Source organism: Paramormyrops kingsleyae, chromosome 25 (assembly GCF_048594095.1).
Source record: "Paramormyrops kingsleyae isolate MSU_618 chromosome 25, PKINGS_0.4, whole genome shotgun sequence".
NCBI classification, from domain to species: Eukaryota; Metazoa; Chordata; class Actinopteri; order Osteoglossiformes; family Mormyridae; genus Paramormyrops; species Paramormyrops kingsleyae.
The window spans coordinates 26804960-26828187 of record NC_132821.1 but is presented as its reverse complement, the minus strand read 5'-3'; the positions used below and the strand labels follow the sequence as shown (position 1 = coordinate 26828187).

Below are 23228 nucleotides of genomic sequence, written 5' to 3'. Positions count from 1 at the left end.
TTGGAAAAGCCATTCCGTCGTTACAGCATCAAGCGTGTGTCGCTCGCGTTGAGGGATGCCGTGTTTCCGAATTTTTCCTCCTCACTTTTATTCAGCGGAAGAACAAGTCGTGTGGCACTGATTATCATCTTTAGAGTAATGGCTGCACATAGATTATAGATGACAGAAGGTAGTAAAGGTGAAAGTTTATGCTAAGTTCGAACCTTTCACTACTGTTATTTGAAGCTTTCCTTAACATCTGTGAGATCTGGAAAAATCAAATTCTGTCGAGCTCTGCGGTAATCTGATTGGATATTCTTGGTCGTCAACTTCTGACTTGGTAGGATGTAGCGTCGCTACAACCCCCACATCCATGTAGTGCGATCAGAACAAGTTCCTAACCAGTAAAGAGAGGACACTTTGTCGACAGGAAACTCTAGGGGCTTGTAATTAAGCCTTTGGTTCCTGACAAAGGAGGGAAGAAAGCAGGCTTTTGGAATCGGGATTTTAGCTCTGCCGGGCCGTGCAGTCAGCGACAAGGATTTTTTTGTGCGTCCGTCTGAAAGCGAGGTATGTTTTAATGCAGGAATCCTATCAGCTGTAATGGCACCAACAAGCGCTGCCTTGTCAACCTGTCACCGGTACAATGACGCCACAGGGCCTGGCCTAGCTGGGGACAGGTGGTGCTTTCACGCCACTGCTGAGTGTGGTCGCCACGTTGGAACGCGCTCCCCCTCCTTTCATCAGGCCCACTGGTTCAGTGGCTCTGCAAGACTCTGCTCGCCGCCCCCACACACACACCCACCCGCCCCCACCAGACAGGACCCAGGGCTGAAAGGACTCACTGGCTGTTCTGGGGACTTGTTCTAGCCATCGGACGGGCCCACCATCTGGCTGCGCTGGTACTCGCTGCCCTCCGCCACCCATTGTCCCGCAACATCAAGGTTCAGAAATTTCATCTCATAATAATCTCAAATAATCTAGGATTATCTAAGACAGACTCCCTAAAATACCTGAAGAGCTAACCCGGGGATTTGAAACGCTACTTCCCAGCGATGGATTATCAAAGTTGCTTACGATGCGTGGAATCATGGGACGGTTCTGTGATTCATGCCATGATTGGCACTGAAGTGGTCACATGACCCTTTATGACAGATTCTCAGAACTCAGTTATTCTAATGAGAAAAACATTCCTGGGGCATAAATATTTCTCCGCTAAATAAAGGACCACAGATAACAAATGAGTTAGATATTTACATCACAATAAAAACTTTTATAGATAGAAAAAAAAATTGTGACCATAAATGCTCAACATGACTTCATCTTCTTTTAGAAACGAACCAATGAGTGGTTTGAATTTCAGTGATCGTGTTCTTCAGAGCGACACTGATGTCATTTGATGTTTTTTTTTTGTTCTGTGGCTGATGGTTATCGCGATTTGTGGCTACAATAGGGAAATAAATATTCTATGAATCACAGTCTGATATGTTATTAAATGTTCTTTTGCTTGTTACTGCACTTTCCCCTCTATATTTATGTTCCTTAAAATACAAATTCTATGCACGTTTAATTGCAAGCGTTACATTTGCAAAAGCATACTCAGGAAATGATTTATTCCCAATATGGAGTAGAGTTTTAGTAACAGATAAGTCTTCAGACAAGTGGTCTCCATAGCACTGTTATTTACAAAGCTAATCATATAAATTTGTGCTTTAAAAATAAAGTTCTCGAAGCAAGATCATTATTTTTATTGGGTTCATAGTACCGGTAATCGTAAAAAGCTCACTTGCATTTGTACGTAGCGTGGCGTTCAGGGAGAAACTCAGTAGTAAAAGCAGAAGTCGGTTAATAACTAAAGCTCCGGAATTGTCTTCCGTAATGAAATGTGGACGGTCACGCGGTATGTAGCTGCTTGCGCAATCTTTTAACCAGAAGCCACACTCGCCTTCCCTCTAGGCCCCAGAATTAGCTACAGTTATTATGCATTTTTGACAATTCATTGAGGCCACCGTGAATCTCGTTCAGCACTAATGAAGATCTGGCCATTTCTAGATAATTTGCAAAAATTAGTTTTATCTAAATTGCCCATCTGTTTCTTATCTTAAAATACATATAATTAGTTCAAATTATGGGGATGAAATTTCAGATTAACAGTAAATTTTAGTTGCTATAATTTCTGGTTTTCATAAAATTGGAATTGGAAAGGGGACTGGGGTAAATATTCATTTGCGCTTTTTTTGGAGATTAATTAATTTTCTGTCCCAAGTTCTCCGCTTCACGGTATAATGAGCGACGGCACGGACGTTAAAAGCTGTGCTCATGTTTTGCATCGCTCCCGGCCGTTAACAGATGTAGGTCTGCTCTGTTGCGGGGAAGGTCCCGGAAGGCTAGGCTCCACCCCCCACACACACAAACTCCGCCGAGTGCAGCGGCGCCATGGGGCGTGATATGCCTCAATCATCGCCGCCTTAATGTGCCCACCCAGGGCACTCATTACACTCTCCTTCAGTCAGTTCCCTAGTTAGTTCTGGTCTGCCCCAATTCCTCGTCCCCCCCCTTCCCCGCAAGACATCCGAGTTAGTGCTTCTCTGAACACAACCCCCCCCCGCATTGGATCAGCCTATTTGCTCGATTGCCCTTGGCCCCATCGTTTTGGTCCAGGTTACCAGCAGGGCGGCGCTCTGTTCTTCCGCCTCATACAGACATTCCACTTCATCATCCATCTCCTCGTCAATCAACCCTGTTCTTGGGTCACGGCCACCACAGAATTCTGGAAAGGGTTTTCTCACGTACCTGCCGCGGGCTTTGGGCTTAACGGCCCAGCTGCGCGAGTCGTCACGGCAGGCCCGGCCTTGCCGTCCCCCCCGACCGAGCATGACACCTTCTCTTCCTCCTTTGATCTCCCTGACCTCCGAATCGTTTCCACGGGATGATTGATAGAGATTGCGGTTCAGGATGTGAAAGGTCAAGCCCAAACCTTTACTTGTAACTGCCCCAGGTAGGAATAAAATCAATTAAAAAACTTTATAGAATACTGTTTTGCTTTTCAGCAGTCTTCTTAAATTCATTTTAAGTAAAACGGCAGCTATTTCGTTAGCTGGAGTACCGCAGTAGCTAGAGTAAAGCTGTAAAAAATTACAGAGTGCTAAAAAAAGTTACTTTTTTCATGTATTCTTATTTGATTCAATACGTATATAAAGAAAAACTGCAGTTATTTAGCTGGCTAGGAGTACTGCAGTAGCTGGAGTATAGCTGTTACCTTTTTAGTATTCTATAAATTTAATTTTTTCTTTTCTGTAGTATTATTTAATTCAGTTTAAATAGAAAGAAAAACTGCACTTATTTAGCTAGCTGGGGTACTCGTAAATTTGGATATTGGTAGTTTGAGTGTCATTTGAATGGTGTGCAAGGATTGGGTTTGCTAACAAGCATTCGTTAGCTTCCCTTGTCGCCATTCGCAGTGCAGCTGAAAGCTTCGTTCACTGTGGCTCTAATTAAAAGCGGATATAAACGCCAGGAACTCCTGGCTGCAGTGGAACTGCGATTGTTTTTTACAGCAAATTGTTTACATCCAAAATGGAAACTAATCCTGTCTTCAGAGCACTGGGCAGCCGCTTAATGGTCACATAATGTTTGCTTGCGTTATTTGATCAGAGTCATGTTCTCTTTTTTCACTTTCTCTTAGAACCGTAGGCGAGATTGTTAAACAGAAAGAGCTATTAGTTTTTGAGCGGAAAGTAAAATACACTGGATTTATAGTGAAAACATTACAAACATTTTATTACGGCTGCATAAAATATAGCAACATAATGTCAAGGTTCTAAGTAAAAATAAAACACGCTATGAACTCTTTGCCATGGTCCGACTGAAAAACTGAAACATTTATCAAGAAATTATCCAACATATGACTTAAACAATGTAACGTTTATTATTTATAGGGCTTTTTAAGAACGTCATTCATCAGCGAAGAATGCTGTGAAAACCGCTACTGTGTACATTCAGCTTGGCTGAAGGCCAACAAACTTTTGTAGTGCAACACTGTACGCTTTTCATGATATTAGCTTCCAGTTCAACGGGTCTAGGGAAGCTTGAGCTCCTGTTTCAAATTTTAATTTTCCTTTCTTCCTGTGCACTTTTCACTGGCCCATTAACTAAGCCATTATTTTTTTTGAAGGATAGTGTTTGGCCGTTTTTATTCGGCAATGGAAAGGAGAGGAATGACGATGCAAAAGCACAAGTAAAGCACAACTAAGCCAAACCAATCAAGCTTGTGTTTTGTTGTTTTTTTTCCTCAGTATGACCTACAGTATCGACACAATGAGGAGCAGGCGGGGAGGGGGGGGGGGGGTGGTTGATTTAGTGGAATGGCAGGTGCCCCCTCCCAGCATGTTAGCTGCAGAGGAAAAAACCCCAGGAGCATGCAGAATTGAATAAGAAAGCTGACAGGCCTGGGAGATATGGACCATCACTGTTAGCGAATCAGCGTTTGAGATGAGACAGTAATGCTCTGCCACCGTGCCTGTTTCACACAAACATCCTTGGAGAGACTCCTGACATCGAGTCTTCATCCACAGAGACCTCTATTCTGTGGGAGATGCAGTTTATTTTGTAAAATCTTCACAAGGAAGCTGGTGTTTAAAAACAAGAATCAGGAATAAATGTTTTGCCATCTTTGCTTCAACATTTAAACTGAATGGTGGTATTGTAGTGTTACACAAACACACACACACACACACACACACACACAAAAACAATCTGGTCAGCCTGTCTTTGAATAGAATGGACAGATGGCGCGAGACAGCTGGAAGGTTCACAAGTGTACGTGACTCGTGTCTTAGCAATCGTGAAAGAAAACATTCACGAGCTTTAAACTATTTGAACAGGAATATTTAAGTTTGCCTCCGAGCCGCCAGAAGGAATTCGAAGTTGGCAAACAGTGAGGAGGGGAGGTTTTAAACATCTTGAAGAGATTTCGGCAGAAGGGAGACATTGCTGTCCTCCCTGTATATTCACTCCTTTGTTTCACCCGCTCCATATGTGACACTTTCAATATGCCTTCGGAAATGCTTGCGCGGCCCGCGCTGAAAATGTCGTAACCTAGCGCTGAGTCTATGTTAAGCCATTGTAATAACAAAGCTATTTTCGGAGGTTAAATGATGGTTTGGAAACGCTATGTTTCTGTCCCCCCTAATGATTTTGTTCTGCCATTTCCAGCATTTGTTTGGGCCCGAGTTCTTTGTTTATAAAGTTATTTTGACTTAGCGCTGTTTCGACCGACGCACTATGTAAAAATACATACGGCAGCTCCGGGGTTTCTTCGAAAAACCGGACCTCGGTCGGTTGCTGAAGATGCATTTTGGGCCAGTTTAATCCCAGAAAGTTTTACTTGGCAAAGTCATTCACATTTCTGAACATCATGTCCTCGAGTAAAGAACAAACTGATATACATATCAGATATATATATATATATATATATATATATATATATATATATATATATTCTGTGTTATTAAATATGTATATTTTGACAGCATATTTTGTTTTTTTTTAAGTTTAAAGTAGGCTAGATGTGTTCAGTACACAAGCTTACAGTTATTGGAATGCAACCTCCGATTGAACATTTAATCAAAATGGCATTACTTTGCCTACAGGGAAGAAGCGAATAAAAATTTTATTAATAACTTCATGCACCTTCTGAGTTGGAACACTGAATGACAGAAGTGTATGGTAAACCCAGGCGATGGATATTTTAGTTTAGATTGATTGCCCGAACTATAGCAAAAATAATAGCTATTGTTCACTCGCATTCAAATGTTTGTTTTCGCTTTCACCTGTTTATTTTGCTTGCTGCCTCTTGGCCGTTTATTCTATTTTATTTTTTTTTGCATCCCAGCAGCTGACACACAGATGAAAAGTTAGCCGAGTGCAAGATCACAGGCTGCTGTATAAATTTGATTTCCAGAAACGACAGGTGGTCACTGAAACCGAACCTGTGCGCATTTGAAATGCAATTGGCCTCAGGTCTCTCCAATTTGTTTATGGGATTGCTGTGGCCAACCAGAGAACTGGAAAAAGGGAAAGTGTGCAGTTGCTGTTTCTGCGACACACTCTCGTGCAAAAATCAGCATCACTATTCTGCGTTATATGTTTATTCCGCAAGATCCTACACATGGGACTATAGAAAGCCGTATTTAACATGAGAATATACGTGATGTCCATACCCCCCCTAGATGGTTCCCTGTTTGTGACATTCATATCCCCGTTAATGGGGCTCTCTTCTCTGGAGTGAGTTACATCTGGAGTGAGGGTCAGTCGACAATCAAGAAAGCGAAGACCCAGTTTATTTACCCTACGGACCTGACTCTGTAAACTGTGGGGAGTAACACATCTGTGTCCAGGCAAACACTGGGACACCACTCGTGTCATCCCCCCCCGTCCCTTTTCCAGAAGCATCTTTCACTATCCTTTTATCACATCGGTGACAAATTAGCCACCTCGTTAGATGCTTCACTTTACTGGCTCGGCAGAGAGCCGAGGAGCATGTCGCTAATGAACGTTGCACGCCTGTGCCGTCGGGGACTTCCTGATGTCGGGGGGGGTGGGGGTGGGGGTAGGGGTGGGGCCAGCAGGATGATGGGCATTCGGACAGGCATGAGCTCATGCTCCAAAATAATTATTTAAAAGCTGCAGTAACACCTGTTCACCTAACGGAGGCCAGATCAGTCTTTTTCTGCAGAGGTGGATTATTCATACTAATTATTTTTCCCCAGACATACTGAATTTTTCAGAATAATTTCAGTAATACTTTCTTTAATTGTCATATCTACAAGAATGAAGACATTCATATCACATTATAATGCATTCATAAAGCATTATAAACATGGCTAAATGTTTTTATAAATAGTCATGTTTATTGTGCATTATGAATGCTTTATGAATCTCTCATCTATAATGCACTATAGATACCTTTATAATGCAGTACAAAGCATCTTAAATTCTACTGACTATTGTAATGCATTATCTGTGTATCTATAGTCTACTATAGATGAGAGCTTCATTGGAGCTTATGTATTAAAGTATTATAATCAACACTATAATTCCTTGTGACTGCCAATAAGAGATGGTGTAATGCTTTATTAATTCTTATACCGAGCATTATAATGCATTATGAAGGTATCTGTAACACATTATGGATGACAACTTTAAGTGAAGTGTTATTATAATTTCTGTCTCCTCAACATGCTTATTGTGAAATTGACTTGTACAGAAACAGAGGTTTTCAGTATCTTTGTATCTTTGTATTTGTATTTTGGGTTGGGGGGAGCCTTGTTTATGTATTTGACGGAGCCCACACTCTCTTTCTTAGCTCTGTACTGTATTACTGACCACTTAGATCCTGTCACTGGGGCCTGAAGACCGTCAACACAAGCTGCGATCCTTTCATATTTCGCTATCATGCTACATGGTCAAAATACAAAGGGGCTTTTTCCACCCTCGGGGGGAGGAAATTAACAGCTTTCTCTTTGACAGCGTTGCAATGAGCGGAATGCGCTGATTGACAAGATAAGGCCCGAGTCACATATTGGGCAGCATGTAAATCATACTGTGATTTAAAGCAAAGCCGTCTCCTTGATAACCTTCGTTACTGGCGAACGTGGTGTAAAAATTCAGTGGATAAGTAGGTGAGGCTTCTAGGTGTAATGTAAGCTTACTCTGGCTCTACTGTCTATAAGATGAAAGAGAAGATTCTACCCAAAAAATGCTGTAATAAAATCTGTGTCTCATCCCTGCCCTGTTTCGCTTCTCACTTGCAAGGCTGTGCGTCTCACAGCAAAGAAGGTAAATGTTCCGCATCAGTTCATAACCATCCCATGTTTTCCTTTCTTGATGAAATGAACCTTCAATTTTACAATGTTTTTTTAGTACTTTAATTTTTGTACATTTCTTCTCTTCTTCCCCCTTGAGACATAAATGCACGTACCGCAGAGAGCGAAGTCTGGGGTCCGAGCCGCAGGTCAGGTCATTTTTCCAGTGGACCCTGGAGTGTTTTTCGGTGTGGGGGTGGTGGGGGTTAAGGGTCTTGTTCAAGGGCCCGATGGCAATGTGACTGTTCCATCAAGCATGGGATTCAAGCCAATCACAGGCACATAGGCTGCGGGCAGCTCACAGGAAATCAGATTTCCCCCGGGGGTCTTGTCTGCCCTCCGTGAACCATGCCATGAAATTCTCTGGCCTACCATCTTCATCATCATCATCATCAGCAGCAGCAGCAGCAGCAGCAGCATCTCTACGTTGTGGGATGTAATGACCTCATTGCCACTCGCTTACGGTGACGTTGGGCCGCTGCATAATAATGGTCGCTAAAACGGCAGCGGACTCTGCATGCAGACTCGCCAGCAGTCAGTGGCTTCGTGGAGTGGTTTGGCGTGAGGATTGAAGTTGAGGTCATGATTGGTTGTCAGCATATAGGATATGCCTAGACTGTGGTCACAGTTCTTGACAGGAAGGCAGATGTTTTTTTTCTCTTATGTCTTAACATACTGTGTTATTAGAATGATATCAGCCAGTCTGTCTTAAAAGATGCATGTAAAATGTCGCGTATACAAGTTGGCCTACTAAAACTATCCATGGGTTTTTTTTTTGAGAGCTTTCTGAATCAATGTGATTCGAATATACAGTCCACACAGGAGTTCCAACTGCAGGAGAGGAAAACAATGTTTATTCCATTGATGCTTAACACTTGAAACGTTTGAAAAGTAATGATTTCTCTGCCTGGATAGATATGCCTGGAAGCATGTTGCGGGAGAACAGAGGATGGGCGGAAATCGAGAAACAAATCAAACAGAGTTGTCAGAAATCTGCCTAATCTGGATTCTGCGTGTCCCTGTCGTCCCGCTTCCTCTCTTGTTTGTGTCAGTCACAGGCCGCGTTTCCCCCCCCTGATGAAACGCGGCCGCTCATTATCGAGACGGGCCTCTCGATAGCATTGTTTACCTGCCGGTGAGATTAGAAACCAATCCTGCGAGGCCTGATGTGTCGATTCCATCAGCCTCCCTGATGCGTGTCACCCAGAAGCGATATGCCACACATTCAGGCTGGACCGGGGGATGAATTTAAACCATATTTCACATAGGAAGAAAGGAAGAATTGTTATCTAAGTTTTTTTCTTTGGAGATTCAATAGCGAGGGATTTTTCACATTAGTATGACATAAGCTATGGATTCCCGCAAGATTACTGTGCGCGGAATGGTTTTTTGAAATGACAAAGGGTGACAAGCAATGACAAAAACTATCTGTCCCCTATTCCAGAACATTCTTTGAGTCTGGGGAAGCTTTGAAAATGTCTGGCTTTCGGATGTCGTGAATGAAAATGTACCTTGTGACACAGGAGTGTTTTGCTAGTCGTCATTATTCATAAAAATGTTTTTTCATTGTATTAACTTTTCTACTTTTTTACGGAGTTACATTTCTGTGAGTAATTTCACTGCTTTAGCATAGTTTGCATCAACCATCTGAAAATTTAAAACCCATAAAAACATACAAAATGAGTCATTTCCTTGTTTATCTGCATAATCACTTCTGCCGATTGTCTCATATTTTTAAAATATCAAGGGAAAGAATTACTGATCTCAATTGTTGTGAAATAAACAGTACAATTTTATGCTGCTCAGATCCTGCCTTGATAACTATAGCATCCTTAGCTGGTCAGTCAATATTAAAAATACATTTGTTAAAAGATAAAGTGAATAAAAACAAAACCTTACAGTAAAATAATATTGTATATAGCACAGCTGAAATGTGCAAAGTGAGAAGATTTGGTAATGTTTGGAGAAAGAACTATATTTATAACGTGGTATAACACGGTGATTTTGTACACGCTTTCTGGTCACACAGAGAACCGATGTTCAAAGTACAACGAGTTCTTTTTAGCGTGTGGAATAAATTGAAATATTGAGGCCTGATTTTATTTAGAGAGGAAACATGAAAGAAAACCCATCATTGGTCAAATGACTATAATTGAGGTTGATACTTGTGCACTTTTTTGAATTGTCCTGCCAGTACTCCGTATTATTATTTTAATAGGCTGAATTTCCTGGGTTAGCAAAGGATATATAACTGGGCTCGTCTTAAACACGCTGGCCGCCCCCTCCTGTGATCCCCGGCAGAAAGCAGATTACAGCCCATCAGATTTTACTGCTAAGACTGACTCCTATTTGTACTGACATCGTTTTTCAAATTTACTGATACATTTGACTTGAATTCGCGTGAAAGAATGTACTGCCAATTCTGAAAGGACTTTTCTTAAAGTATGTTACGGATTTCAAAATAAAAGCATGTGTTGGAAACAGAAAATCTCTCCTTTTTTTTGTTTTTTTACTTTGATGCAGCTGTTTGTGACCAGTGTATATAAACTGGATGTTTTTCATTGAAGATTCAAGAGTTTAATATCGTATGCACAGTAAACAGTCAGATATATTATGCAATGGCAGTCCTGCTCTGCATATCCTTTCTGCCTCCGGTAAACACAAACACCGTTACATACTTAAGTATAAATTAAGTACATACAAATACATAATTAATTTCATGCAAATACATACTTAAATATAAATTAAATATAGCTTAAACGAGGCAAAGCTGTGTCACTAAATTCAGGAAGTGGCGCTTTCCGTCAAAGAAATCTAATGATGAATGAAATTTAAAAAAGGTTGCTAATGCTTCGGGAAGAAACGCGTTGGAGGATTTGCTGAGAGGTGGCCTCCTGGACAGCCATCACCGTGACGCCCGTTGCCGTGACACCCATCGCCGTGATGCCACTGCTGCACCTGTAGCATCTGTCTACACAGCATTGAGGATCCCTCTCTTTTGAAGCACTTGACTGCCCCTAGGTGGACAGATGGGAGAGCATTGTTTCCAGGCACACGTCTGCATCCGGCACTCCTGTCTCCCTGCCGTCTCAAGCAGCCCCTCCCACCCCCGAAGCCATCGACCGTCAGCATGTCCAGAAAGCAATCACAGCTCAGCACCTGAAGGGGGTTCTGGGTATTTCAGCCCGAGGGATTTACAAATGGAGACATTTTCCATCGACGCGGTTCAAAACCGTCCGTCAGGATCCTGTTCTGTTTGCGTCCGTCGTCACCGTGAGCCAGATCGTTGTGTCAGGTCTTAATGGACGGGATTTTTCGGAGATTTGAAGAGCGAAGCAGGCCAGAGTTGGGGGGGGGGGGGGAGTCTTGGTTGAGTTTACTTTGTTGTAATTGTGTTCAGTTTGGCCTCTAGATGACTACGTAGGTATACAGTCACCCTTATAAATAAGCCGTGCTGCTTTGTACCGATGACTTTTCTGCAAATACCCAGCAGTTGTATCTACTTGTCAGATTTTATCTACCACAAAAGATGAATCAAGGCTTGAAAAGGCCAGAATAAGATCATTTAAAATCGGCGTTGCGTTGTGGACGTGCCTTCGATCAGTCTCGTACACCTCTGTGTGCCATTTTGTCGTTTTACTGTTTGTTCTGCTTGAAATGTAACATAAATATGGCAACTTATATGAGAAAGGGGCGGTTTGAAGAGAACCTGGCCATTGTCTACCAGGACTTTGAGGGAATTAGTATCCATGGAAACCAATTAGGTGGCATTTAAATTGTACAGGGTGGGTAACCACAGCGAGGAGAGAAAGGCACTCACTCGTAAAATACCGAGCATTAACATTGAAGTCAGGTCTATATTCCCCCCCCCACCCCAATCCCCGCCCCAGTCTCCCTTCTCCCCCCCGGCACCCCCCCTCTGCTTGGGCAGGCCTGCCAGGCCTGTGAGGCCTAGATTTAAAGCCAGTGACTTTGGGAATGACTACGCTACACAAAGGAGTTGGGGGTGGGGGGGGAGCAAACGAATGCAGATGCCCCCAGGAAGCCGCAGGCATGCGAGGCCGGGGGTAAATATTTGTTTTTGGTCGGCAGGAGCGGGAGTGCGAGGGCAGCGCTCATCTTTTATGGAAGCCGGGCAGATTTCACGGTCCTCACCATCCGCTGCCGTGGACAGCCACCCCCCCCCCCCCAACCCCAGCATGCCTGACCCCCCCCCGCCCATCGCCGGTGTGACCGGAATGGAAAATCTGATTAAAGTTCACTGGGAACCAAACAGCAGGAGGCCGGCGAGCTGCGGAGCTGCCAGGGATCCGGGGTCCCTCTCTCGGCACGTGGCTCCGTGTTCCCGCTCACGAGCTTTCGGGAGTAAAAACAGATCCGGAGGTTCCTCAAAAATAATAATAATAATAATAGTATTAATAATAATAATCCAGGGGGCTCGAATTGCTTGTTGTTTTTTGTCTGCAGTTCCACTACTGTGTCACCGATCCCCACAACTGGGCCGTCAGAGTCCCCCGTTAGAAACCCACGGAGAACCTGCGGAGGAAATACCCGCGTTTTTGAAGAACCATCCTCAAAGGGTTCCTTCTGCGCTCTCCAAAAAACTTCCCCCGAGTCCCCTGGCGCCTCTCGACTTTTCGAGAGCGCCCACTGAAAACGGTCACTAAGATACCCTGTAGTGTCTCCCCCATCGGACTGGGGGGGGGGGGGGGTTGGGGGGCGTGATTCCTTTTCATCCTAATTGCACAAAGACGTGTAAGCTTGGGTGTCCGCTCTCATCCATTGGCCGATGAATTAACTAACTTAAGGGACCTCCCTCCAGATCGGGCCGGTCCACACTTCTCTGTGGCGAAGTTGCCATTTACACATTCTTATTAGTAATAGGATTAAGGGTGTCACAAAGGGATTTGAACAAGATAATTAGTTTACTTCTTGGCCCTCGATATATTGGGGAGAAATCTTTTCGGGGGGGAGAAAAAAAGATGGACAAAAGGGGTCGGAAAATGTGTGGGAAATGAGGCGAGCTCTTTCAGCCTGGGTCTCCGTCGACACCGAACCCGTGAAAAGCTCTTAGGCCATTAAAAAGCCCTCAGGGCGCTGCCACAGTTCCTCTCGGTGGGGCGGCTTGACTCCCCCGTTCGGGCCACCGGAGGTGAGGAAATGGGGGGGGGTGCACTCAGGGCAGGTCACGGGTACAGCTGCTGTCATTCACTCGAGTGGGCCGAGACTCTGTGGCGTTCATTTACAAGGATTAACACCCCGTTTCCGACCCAAAAAATGTGACATGTCAGTGAGCTCTGCAGCACTTTCTCCCCTGCCGACATGCATGCTGAAAAGTAAACAGTACTCTTGCTTATAATGAAATTATCACAGTTTTTTTATATCCTTTTGCAGGTTACTGGAATAATCTTTCCGTCTTTTCCATTGTAACATCAGAATCAGGATCTTTATTCATCGAGTACAAAAAGTACGAGGGATTTCTTTTGTCATGGGTAGTGGCATGACGTCAAAAGTACAAAAGGAAGACGAAAGTATGTGTTTTCTCAAATGAGAACTTCTTTTTGAAACTGTGAAGGGGTGCAGATTAAGAATGACTGCCCCGCCCCCCCCCCCCCCAGCCCCGCAGCATTCTTCCAGTTGATGGATTTGTGGCTTTTTGACTGGTTCTGTCACCTGTCACAATGGTGATTGAAAGCCTTCAGCACCAATCAGAATATTTGCTTCGTGGTAGGCTGCCTGTCCAAGTGTCCCAGTGTCCAAATGCCTTTCTGTCCTCAATTTCTTACTTTGTTTTTGATATCAGTGTAAGAGGGATTTGGGTCGTAATACTTAACACTCGAAGCAAGACATGAACACGCAACCTTAAATCTCTCATGGTTTTCTTCAACGCAGGCCTGGCTGCTGGATTTTTTTCTTGACATGATTTGTATAAGTTTCTCCCATTTTTGTGATGCCACTCTCTGGAGAAACACAGTTTTATGCTAAAATGTTAATTACATACACTGTTTATGTTTATTCAGCCTATTTATACACTAGGGCTGGGCAATTAATCGTATTTTAATTTCAATTACGATTTTAGCTTCCAAAGATTATGAAAACAAAACAATCGAGCGATTATGGTGCCGCGTTTTGTTTCGCATCGATGCTCCTGCAGCAGCATGACGGGGCTTCTGCTCGCTCGGCGTCGGGTTCGCCGTCCTTAAATCTGCGTGCATCACTGTTTCAGCGGTTATTGCTGCTCACTGTGGTTCCAGAAGGAAAAGGATCTTCACCACCAAGCATGGGGGAAAAAACGTATGAATAATGGACAGACATGATTTAGTCCTTTGTCTTAAAAAAAATCCTCAGAGCAGTGAAAAGAAAAACCTTTAATGCATGTGACAGCAAGCTGTAGAGAGCCCAGGGTCAGGAGAGCTTAGGGCAAAATGGAAAAAAAATGCTCTTTAGATCCATTTCTCTAATTTTTTAAAAGTAGATGTTTTTTATGTAAAACACCTTTGCAGCAAACAGCTTGCTATCTGTCTGTCATTAGCAGTATTTTCCCCATCTGCTTGCTTAAAGTTACGTCCTGAAAGTGTCCTGCGAAGGGTTACTGCTGTTGTACCCTTGAGCGAAGTCACCTGAATAGCTGCACAGCGATGTGCAGAGGGTGTTTAAGTTGCTAAACTTGTTGCTAAGCAACAGTAAGGTGTTATGATGTCATCAGAGTAGTCTGCGTAGTTCACAGCTTTGCGAGTAGCGTGTTAAAGGCAGAGGACCACGTGGCGGCAGATAAAAGATGACAGGGACACAGGGCATGTTTTTTGCTGCCTGTGTTAGACGTGTGAGTTGCAGTCTCCATGAAACAGCAGGACGCACTTCAGAGTTCCTGCCTGTGTTTTACGGTCCATCCAAGGCTGGGGGGCCGGCGGCGTGATCAAAGCAGGCATTCCGGCCTCGAGCCATTCGGGCGGGGGCAATGCTGTCCTCCGGGGCTAGGCGGAAGACCCAGCGGGTGTGGGGGGTCTGGTGTGGCTGGTGGGGCTAATTGAAGCTGCTGCTTGTCGGCCTCTTCATTTAGGCGAAAGGTGTGGGGTGGCACGGGAGGTCACACCACTGGGAGCTCCAAAAACACACTGGAATTTAAGGGAGGGGCGACGCAGGGGGGTTCCCGAGCTGCGGCGTGCGCTGGCTCCGTCGAAATTGCATCTCTGTTTCTCATCCTCAAAGACTACATGATGGCGACGCCCACTGTCTATGACCACAGAGGCAATAATAGATACATATCTGTGGCATTAACATTGCCGCAAAGTATGTTGAATACTTAACTATTATGTAGTGCATAAAAGAGGGATGGGCAATCTTATCCGCAGAGGGCCAGTGTGTATGCAGGTTTTTGGGGTAACCTTTAGGTCACTCGGCCAAGTTGCAGCAAACACCCGCACACACACCGGCCATTTCTGGATAAGATTGCCCACCCCTGGCGTAAAATAATTTGTCATTTCTCATCTATTACCCAGAGATTTGTATTAGCCCTTGTCACTGGCAGAGAAACACTTAAAGCTACTTGCTTTGAGGTTTATTAGTCTCGTTTGTATAGAAATAAATTCCTTACATCAGAGTTTTGTTTTTCCCTTGAGCTCCGTATTTCTTTGAGGATGATACATACTTCACAAGCTTAATGAAAATAAATGCTTTTCTGAATTCTACTTTTTATTCATAACAGTTCATACTGTATCCGAAAGTCTGTAATGTGTATTTCTATTTCAATCAATCAATCAATCAATCAAAATACTTTATTAATCCCTAAGGAAATTATATGGTTACAGTTGCTCAAGGACAGTAAGAAAATACCAATACTAGATAATACAAAATATTACAAATTACAATTACAATATCTTTAATAATGAAATATATAAATACTCTAATATGTTACAGAAATTCTAATATATTACAGAAATTAACTAAAGGTAAAATAGAATTGAGGTTCCCGTCATATCATTCTTATCATACATTTTCCAGATCCATATATGACAAGCACTCTGGTGTACTAGGGCTAGACAGAAATTGCCCATTTGTGAGTTTACTGTAGAATTAGTAGTTGAAATGAGGAAAGTCTGAATATGTTTTATTCCAGATCCATATATGGATACTAACTTAACGTTTAAACATGAAGTTACAGATTCTTTGTTTTGAAAGAGGATTCTGTCCCATTAGTCAGATCTTTTCTGTGCAACATTATGTAGCACGTAGCTAGCTTAGCAAGGCGCTAATTAACCATTTCTGTAGAATGTGTTTCTGTGCGTGCATGTGAATTTTATGGCTATGACAGCAGTCACACGCTTTCATACGTCTTCTAATTCCCCTTTATTATTTCTCGCTGTTCGATCTCGCCAGCTGGATTGAAATGCAAACAAATGTCTTTTTGGCTGCTGTTCTCTCAAGCGTATCCTGATTCCAGAAAGCGATTCAGTGCCTGACCTCTTCTGGTGTACAGACAAGCATCTGTGTCAACAAACAAACAAAGCAACAAACAAAAAAAATCCTCTCCTCCTGCAGCTCCCTGTCCTTCCCACCACTGTTCAGAGGCCTTGTGTAGCATTTCCGTGTCTCCGTTGGCTTTGTGGATTTGCGGGCTGCTGGTCGGTGTGTTTTCCCAGTGGTTTGCAACATACACGGATCTGGTTAAAGTTAAATGACTCCCCCCCCTTATCTGTACCGTCAGGGCAGAAGACCGATAAGAAGGATTTCTTAAGGCGTGTGAGTATGACCCTCTGGCTCTGAGCACCAGCGCTTCCCTGCGCCATCACTTGGTGGCACTACACCAATCACGTTAATTCACACTAAAATCCCCAGGGGTACCAATTGGTTTAGCGTTATTCTCAAGTGATTGAGTGAGGGTGGTGTGAGGCTTTGTGGGTTCAACTCTGTGCCCTTGACTGGTAGGTCGCTGGTTCAAATCCTGTGGCCAGTAGAGTGATGTCACCATCGGGCCCAAGATCCAGGCCTTAAATTGCTTCAAAGACTGGCTGATCCTACTCTCTGGTTCTCACTTAAATATCGCTCTGGACAACAGCTTCTGCCAGATGAGTTCATGTAAAGTGATTGCTTACAGGGGTCTATTGTGTCCGAATTAGGACATGTCCTTTCCGTAACATCTTTGCCGTGTTTCATTTTGAACGAAAATTCCAGTCATATCCAATACAAGATTTCATCCCTGCCCAGAATTAGGTGGATTCTGGTGGTCCATTTCTGGATACTTATCAAATTACCGCGACGACTGACAGCCATTAAGCAGATTATTACTGTCGCTCGTGACCCTTTCACTATACAAGTAAAATTAGGCTTGAAATGGATCATTTAAAATTTATCAAAGAAAGGCATATTTCTACATTCGGCAGTAATTCCGAGAGGAAATGTCCTTGATGTTGTCTGTCTTTTTTTCCCCATTTCAAAGTCATCTCTAGATAAGATGTCGGGGGAGCTCCTGTGAGATTGAGAGCAGGCAGATGCTGTTATCTAAGGTTCACGTGGAAAGCGTGTTTCTCTCTCTCCATTGACATCGTATAGCCTGGAGCTGCAGAAGGCCGGTCTACATTAATACACATCAGCTGTTGTGACAGCTCTTTCAGATGGGGAGTGCACCGGTAAAAATGAAGGCCACTGAGTTAGCAAATTCGTACTGTGATCGGTGCAATCAAATGTCAGAAAAAATGTGCAACAAAAACAACACACTTCATGCAATCCTCGAAGGAATCGCACGCATCCTTTCGTTTCCCTCATCGACGCGTTGGGGCTGTTAGAGACGTAACCTGTAGTGGTCTCTGAAACGGTACGGATTTAGCAATTAAAATGAATCCCTAACCAGCCTTGCGCAGGTCTCCAGACCGCAAAGTTTCATTTCAAATTAGGCTGAAAGAATTTATTCCGGAATACCTTCCACTCCGATTTCCGCAGCTGAGTGAGAACCTGCCAATTTTGGCAGTTTGGGCCCGAAATTAGAAACGGCTAACGCGCCTGGAAAGCCATAAAATGAAAACGGTCTGCTGCAGTTATGTACGGAAAAGACATTATTTTTGCTGAGATTCCCTTCTTTTTCTGTAATTTTACCTGTTAAGATGTATAATAACAGTTGGTAGTGCTAAGGTTGGCCAAGCAGGATAGTTTTGTAGAAACATTGTGAAGGTTTCCATAAAATTACAAATTACTTTGTCCAGTCCACAAATTTGTCTTTCATGATGCAGGTGCTGAAGTATTTAATTGCATCAGCGTTGCATTATTATTATTATTATTATTATTATTATTATTATTGCTGCTGTTTGTTGTCACTATCATGGACATATAAATAAATAATTAATCAATTAGTGAATTAATCACACAATAAATTTTGCAATTAGTAATGTGATTGGTTAAAAAAAAAATACACTGGGGTCCAGTGAATATTGTGCATGTATATATATATGTCGGTATATATATATATATATATATATATATATATATATATATATATATATATACACACACTGTATATATCAGCCACCCTGCAATTTCAACTAAGAGAATTTACTGAAAGGAAAAAAAAAAGTTTTTCCGCAAACATTATATCCGTCTTATGAAAACAGGCAGCTTATGATAAAAAAAAAAATAAAGTGTCATTATTTCATGAAGTAAAGAAAGCCCTGTCAAAACAGACAAATTAGACGTCAAATTAAAGATAGAATTGAAATAAAACTGCAGTCAGTACAAATAAAAGTCCTGGATCTATGAATTACATATTAATGATAACATATGCGGTATTATGTATGCAGCATAATAATCTGTGTTTATGCTGCGTCTGGCTCTGGGCGATACCTGCAGCCTGCAGTATATTCACTATAAATACAGACAGACTAGCGCCTGATGAAAGGTCCCCATTTTCCTCTCTGAATTACTCTTAAAAGGCATTAGCGACATTCGAAGGTAAGCACCTGGAATAGGGGTGTCCTGTTGGGCTTGCAGGGGCTGGCTCGTCCTGCCCCGCTGCAGCCGGGGGGGCGGGAGAATAGGGCAGGGGGTGCAGCTGTAGCACTGTCTCCCCCCCCATCAAATCTCTTCTGCTCCCACCGGGGGACTCATGGCGACCTGCAGTTGATGCTGTTCAATAATGTGCGCGACAGCATGGACACATCTCGGCATATGGGGCAGTAAGCCCCCTGCCTTCCCCCAGCCACCCCTTTCATTCCCCCCCACCCCACCCCTCCGGTTTCTTGGTCGCGGCCCATTCTTCTCTCCCCGTTTCTCGATGGTGGTCTCGTCTTTTCATGTTGGCTGAAATGAATAGAACCCAGAGTGGCCACTTCCTCGTCTGTAAATTCTGTGTGTACAGAAGGCCTTCTTAGGGCATTAATTATTTAGGGCGACGTGGCCAAAAAATACATGGGAAAAGGCACTTTAATGAAGAAGACAACTGCGAGGCCGGAAAATGTTTGGCATTTGCGGTGTTTTTTTGGATGGAATGTAAATGTTAGGTCCCTTATTGCGTAAACATTTCGCGTCAGCTGCGACATATATGGATAGCTAATTAGCCCAGATTTAGAGGAGACTTCGCTCATAATATCAGCGGGCTTAACGTTTGTCGAGATTTACCATGAAAGATGGCTCACTGCTCGTTACATTAGCATCAGAGAAATTAACAATAATTATCGCTGTACATCATGTAGTTTCAAAAATGGATTCAGTCCCAATCCTGTAACAAACACTAAATTCATCTTATCCCACGACATGACCAACACTATGCTCTCATCTTAATTAAGGCATTGATTAATAATAACAAGTCTCATAAAATATGTGCTTGAAGACATGTGCGGGTCATGTAATCAGTCGCAAATTATGTGTCTTAATATATGTCAGACGATATTTTGAAACAGACTCGCTTAAAAATCTGCTTTGATCAGCGTGGACTCAGGCCAGATGACTGCAGGGACTGGGAACATTTATACACTCAAAATGAGTGAAACTCTCACTTTAGATAACAAATTAGGAAGACATCTGCAAGCGTCCTGCTTACTCAACAGATTCAGGCTCTCGGCCTATGAGTGCAGCTAAGATGTTTTGTTATAGATATTCAATTAAGAGAAGCACAAATTCAGTTGTTTTACATATATCGTTGTTGACTAATGCAATGTTAATCAACAACGATTCATTTACATGGTTCTCCAGATTAGTTCTGCCGTTATACAGGTCCACCAAGTCGTAAACAAGATCCATTCCGTAGGTCTGTCATTAAGTCAAATTTGCAGGTAGGCCTAAGTCGGATAAGTAATAATACAATACATAATAATGGTAATAATGAAGGTAACTGCATGCGGTACTGCACTGTACCTCGAGCCGACAAACCGCGCAATGTTTTCACGAATGTCACAAAGTAGTGCGCGTGTTCGTTATTACGAACCATTGTATTTACCCTGCATTTTTAATATAATAGGCATTACGGCAGTCTGTAATCCATTTTCTGGTGAGAGGGAGGTCTGGGCATCCCTGCTTGGACTGCTGCCCCAGCAACCTGACCCCAGATAAGCGGCAGACAATGGATGGATGCATGGATGGATGGATAGGCTTTATGGCAGTCCTTTCGTAAGAGTTGTCCATAAGTTAGACGTTCTTAGCCCGGGGACTGTCTGTAGTTGTGAGGCATGATATTTCTGATCAACACAAAAATTTCCACACCTTATACTATGTGTTGCTTTTCATTTTTTTCTCTTTTTTCTTTTCCTATTTACGCTGGACGCTCCGAACGACCCGTCGATTGGAAATAATACGCTTCCGCAATTAGAACAAAGTCGCTGTTGTCGCTCACTCCATATGCTTTTTGGACTGAATGGTATGCTAAGCACATACAGGCATGTTCCACTGACCATGCTCTGGGGGGGGGGGGGAAATAGATGATACATGACAAGCCACTAGGGAGATGCTTTGACCAATTCAACATGCCACCCCCTAATTTAGCTATAGTAGGGTCCTCTAAAGAGGCCACTTTCAGAAACAAGGACTTGAGTAAAATGTTAGTTGCTAGTCAATATTCTGTATCTATTATGTATCATTTTACTTTAACGGTGGGTGTTAGGGATGTCAATATTTCTGTCAGCTATCATCTGTTTATCTTTGCTGGTATCAAATTAGTTAGCTCAAAGAAGTGTTACAATAAACATGCCTATTTCCTAAAAATGAAAGCTTTGTATATTTGGATATAAAACAAAATAAAGTGTTAGTTTCAGCTTTAGAAACAGCTTTGTGTCTATGTGAACATAATGTGGAAAGTTGTCGAGTGCCATTTGGAACCATTAGGTATGATTATTATTGTGATTAATTAGCTTGCATTGTTGTGGAGATGATTATTGTTTCCAAATTCGTTTGTGCCAGTTTTCAGTTTATTTAGTCCTCTGCATGAATCAGGGTTGCAGTGTTTTATTTCGCTTCAGTGTCATAAAAGATTTGGTGCTTATGCTAGGTGCTGGTTTTACGGAAGTAAAGCAGCATTGATTTGGTCCTTGTCAGATGTTCCACTGGCCCAGGTGGAAGGTTAAAATGGCGTCCAGTGACTGCCAGTTCAAGGACAGTAGTCATTGATCTTTTGCCTGTTCTCTGGAAAAAGCCAGAGCAAATTAAAATATCCCTCCGTTCCAGAACAATCAATCATATCGTGCATACTGTACTTCTGTACATTGTAGCCAATAAACCCTGTCCCTTGATATGAGACACAGTTATTGAAGAAGACAAGGTTACAACTGTGCCGTCTTGCGAGAAATCTCGGGGGGGGGGGGCATCAACATGAGAATTGCTTAGGCCAGCTGGTTTCGATCCAAACCTTGACTTTTCACCTCTGCGAGGAAATATCTCAGAAATCGGTAGATTGTGTCACTGTTAAAATGCAAGGTGTGTTAAAAAAAAAAGTTATTGTCTGATGCTGCTTCTTAGTGACAGCAGTGTAGACTTCTACTGGAGGAGCAAATCAGTTAAAACTTACGCCTTTTATAGATTAAGGGTATTGCAGTTATCCTGGCACTGCCCGGAAAGATTGTCCTTCATTGCTGCACCTTGAAAAGGGATTACACAGTATGTAGCCATATTTAACTGGACTCGTTTCATTTTTTTCAAGAGAATTCCAGTGCCTAATTTACAAATGTTTCCTTCTTAAATTAAGTCGGGTTTGTCGTGGGCGGCAGCTTAGGCTCACCGGACGACGGGCACAATGAGGATTTGTCCCGGAATTCCGAGAACTCGCTCCCAAGCACCAGGAATTAGCTTATTAGTAATTAGCAGGTGAAAGGGCTTGAGTGATTGGTGTGGTCAGAATGCAGAATGGGGGAGCGGGCGGGGGGCATTCGCACAGCCCGATAAAGTCGCGTGCACAAAGATGAGATTATTAGGGCCTTCGGTGAGACAATACGACAGGTGCCCTTCCTGGAGACGTACCACTAACCTGCAGCTTCTGCTCTCTCCACGTTCTGTTATTGCTTCACTGATTCTTTCATCATTTTTGTCTTTACGCAGATTCCATCCATTTCGATCTATATGGGTCGCACGTTTACAGAACTAGATTGGTATTTTGCTCCACGTAGGCATGGATTTTTTTAAAACATCACACCTTCTGTATGCATAGCCCCCGAAACCCCCAGAAATGCTCCTGGGCGTGCTGGATAAATGGCAGACCATTCTTTTCTCTCGAAAAGAACAGCAAGTTTAGAAAACTAAAAAGATTCCAATTTATTTGTACAAATAGTGAATAAAGCTTTGTTTAATTTAATATCGATGACGACAGATGCAAATCAGCTTTATATGTCCACTCGTTATATGTTTTTCGTACAAGAACACGTTAGCATATCTTGGCATCGCTTTTTACGTTTCTGGTTCTACCTGAAATTCGCACGGCTGTGCTCTCACCTTAAATCAAGTTGCTATAACAGCAGGTGAAGGCCCCTATTTCATTCTGAAGTCGGGAGATTTATTGTGAAGTCCAGTGCAGTCATATTCTATTTGCCAGATTACTTAAAGTGCCTGTAAAATTAAATCATGGTAACCCCCCCCTATAAATTTATTGCCTAGGGCTCTGAGCAGCCATGTTTCCACAGAGTTGTCATGGAGCACCTGGATGGGAATAGCACTTTTTCCCACCCGAAAGGCTTTTGCGTGAAGAGGAATACAAGGCTGACTCACTCGTACAGCTAGCTATCCCAGAATGCACTGGTGCAGGAAGATAGGCAGGCCTTTGCGTGGAAGCTGGACATGCTAACGCTTCTGTTTTCATGCTCTTCTCTTTTCGCAGGGATCTGAGCGAGAACCAGATTCAAGGCATTCCCAGGAAGGCGTTCAGGGGTGCGGTGGAAATTAAGAACCTGTAAGTCTTCACTCACCTTTATTCCTTTCTGT

At 43.0% G+C, this 23228-nt stretch overlaps 1 protein-coding gene across 4 annotated transcripts in view; it reads left to right on the top strand.

Moving 5' to 3' along the window:
- slit2 (slit homolog 2 (Drosophila)) overlaps positions 1 to 23228 on the top strand; it is a 120790-nt gene that overhangs the window by 43599 nt on the left and 53963 nt on the right. For all 4 annotated transcript variants that reach the window (XM_023799326.2, XM_023799328.2, XM_023799325.2 and 1 more), the window contains exon 5: positions 23125 to 23196. In XM_023799326.2, the coding sequence (XP_023655094.1) occupies positions 23125 to 23196 (72 nt within the window). The remainder of the gene's footprint in view (positions 1 to 23124; positions 23197 to 23228) is intronic.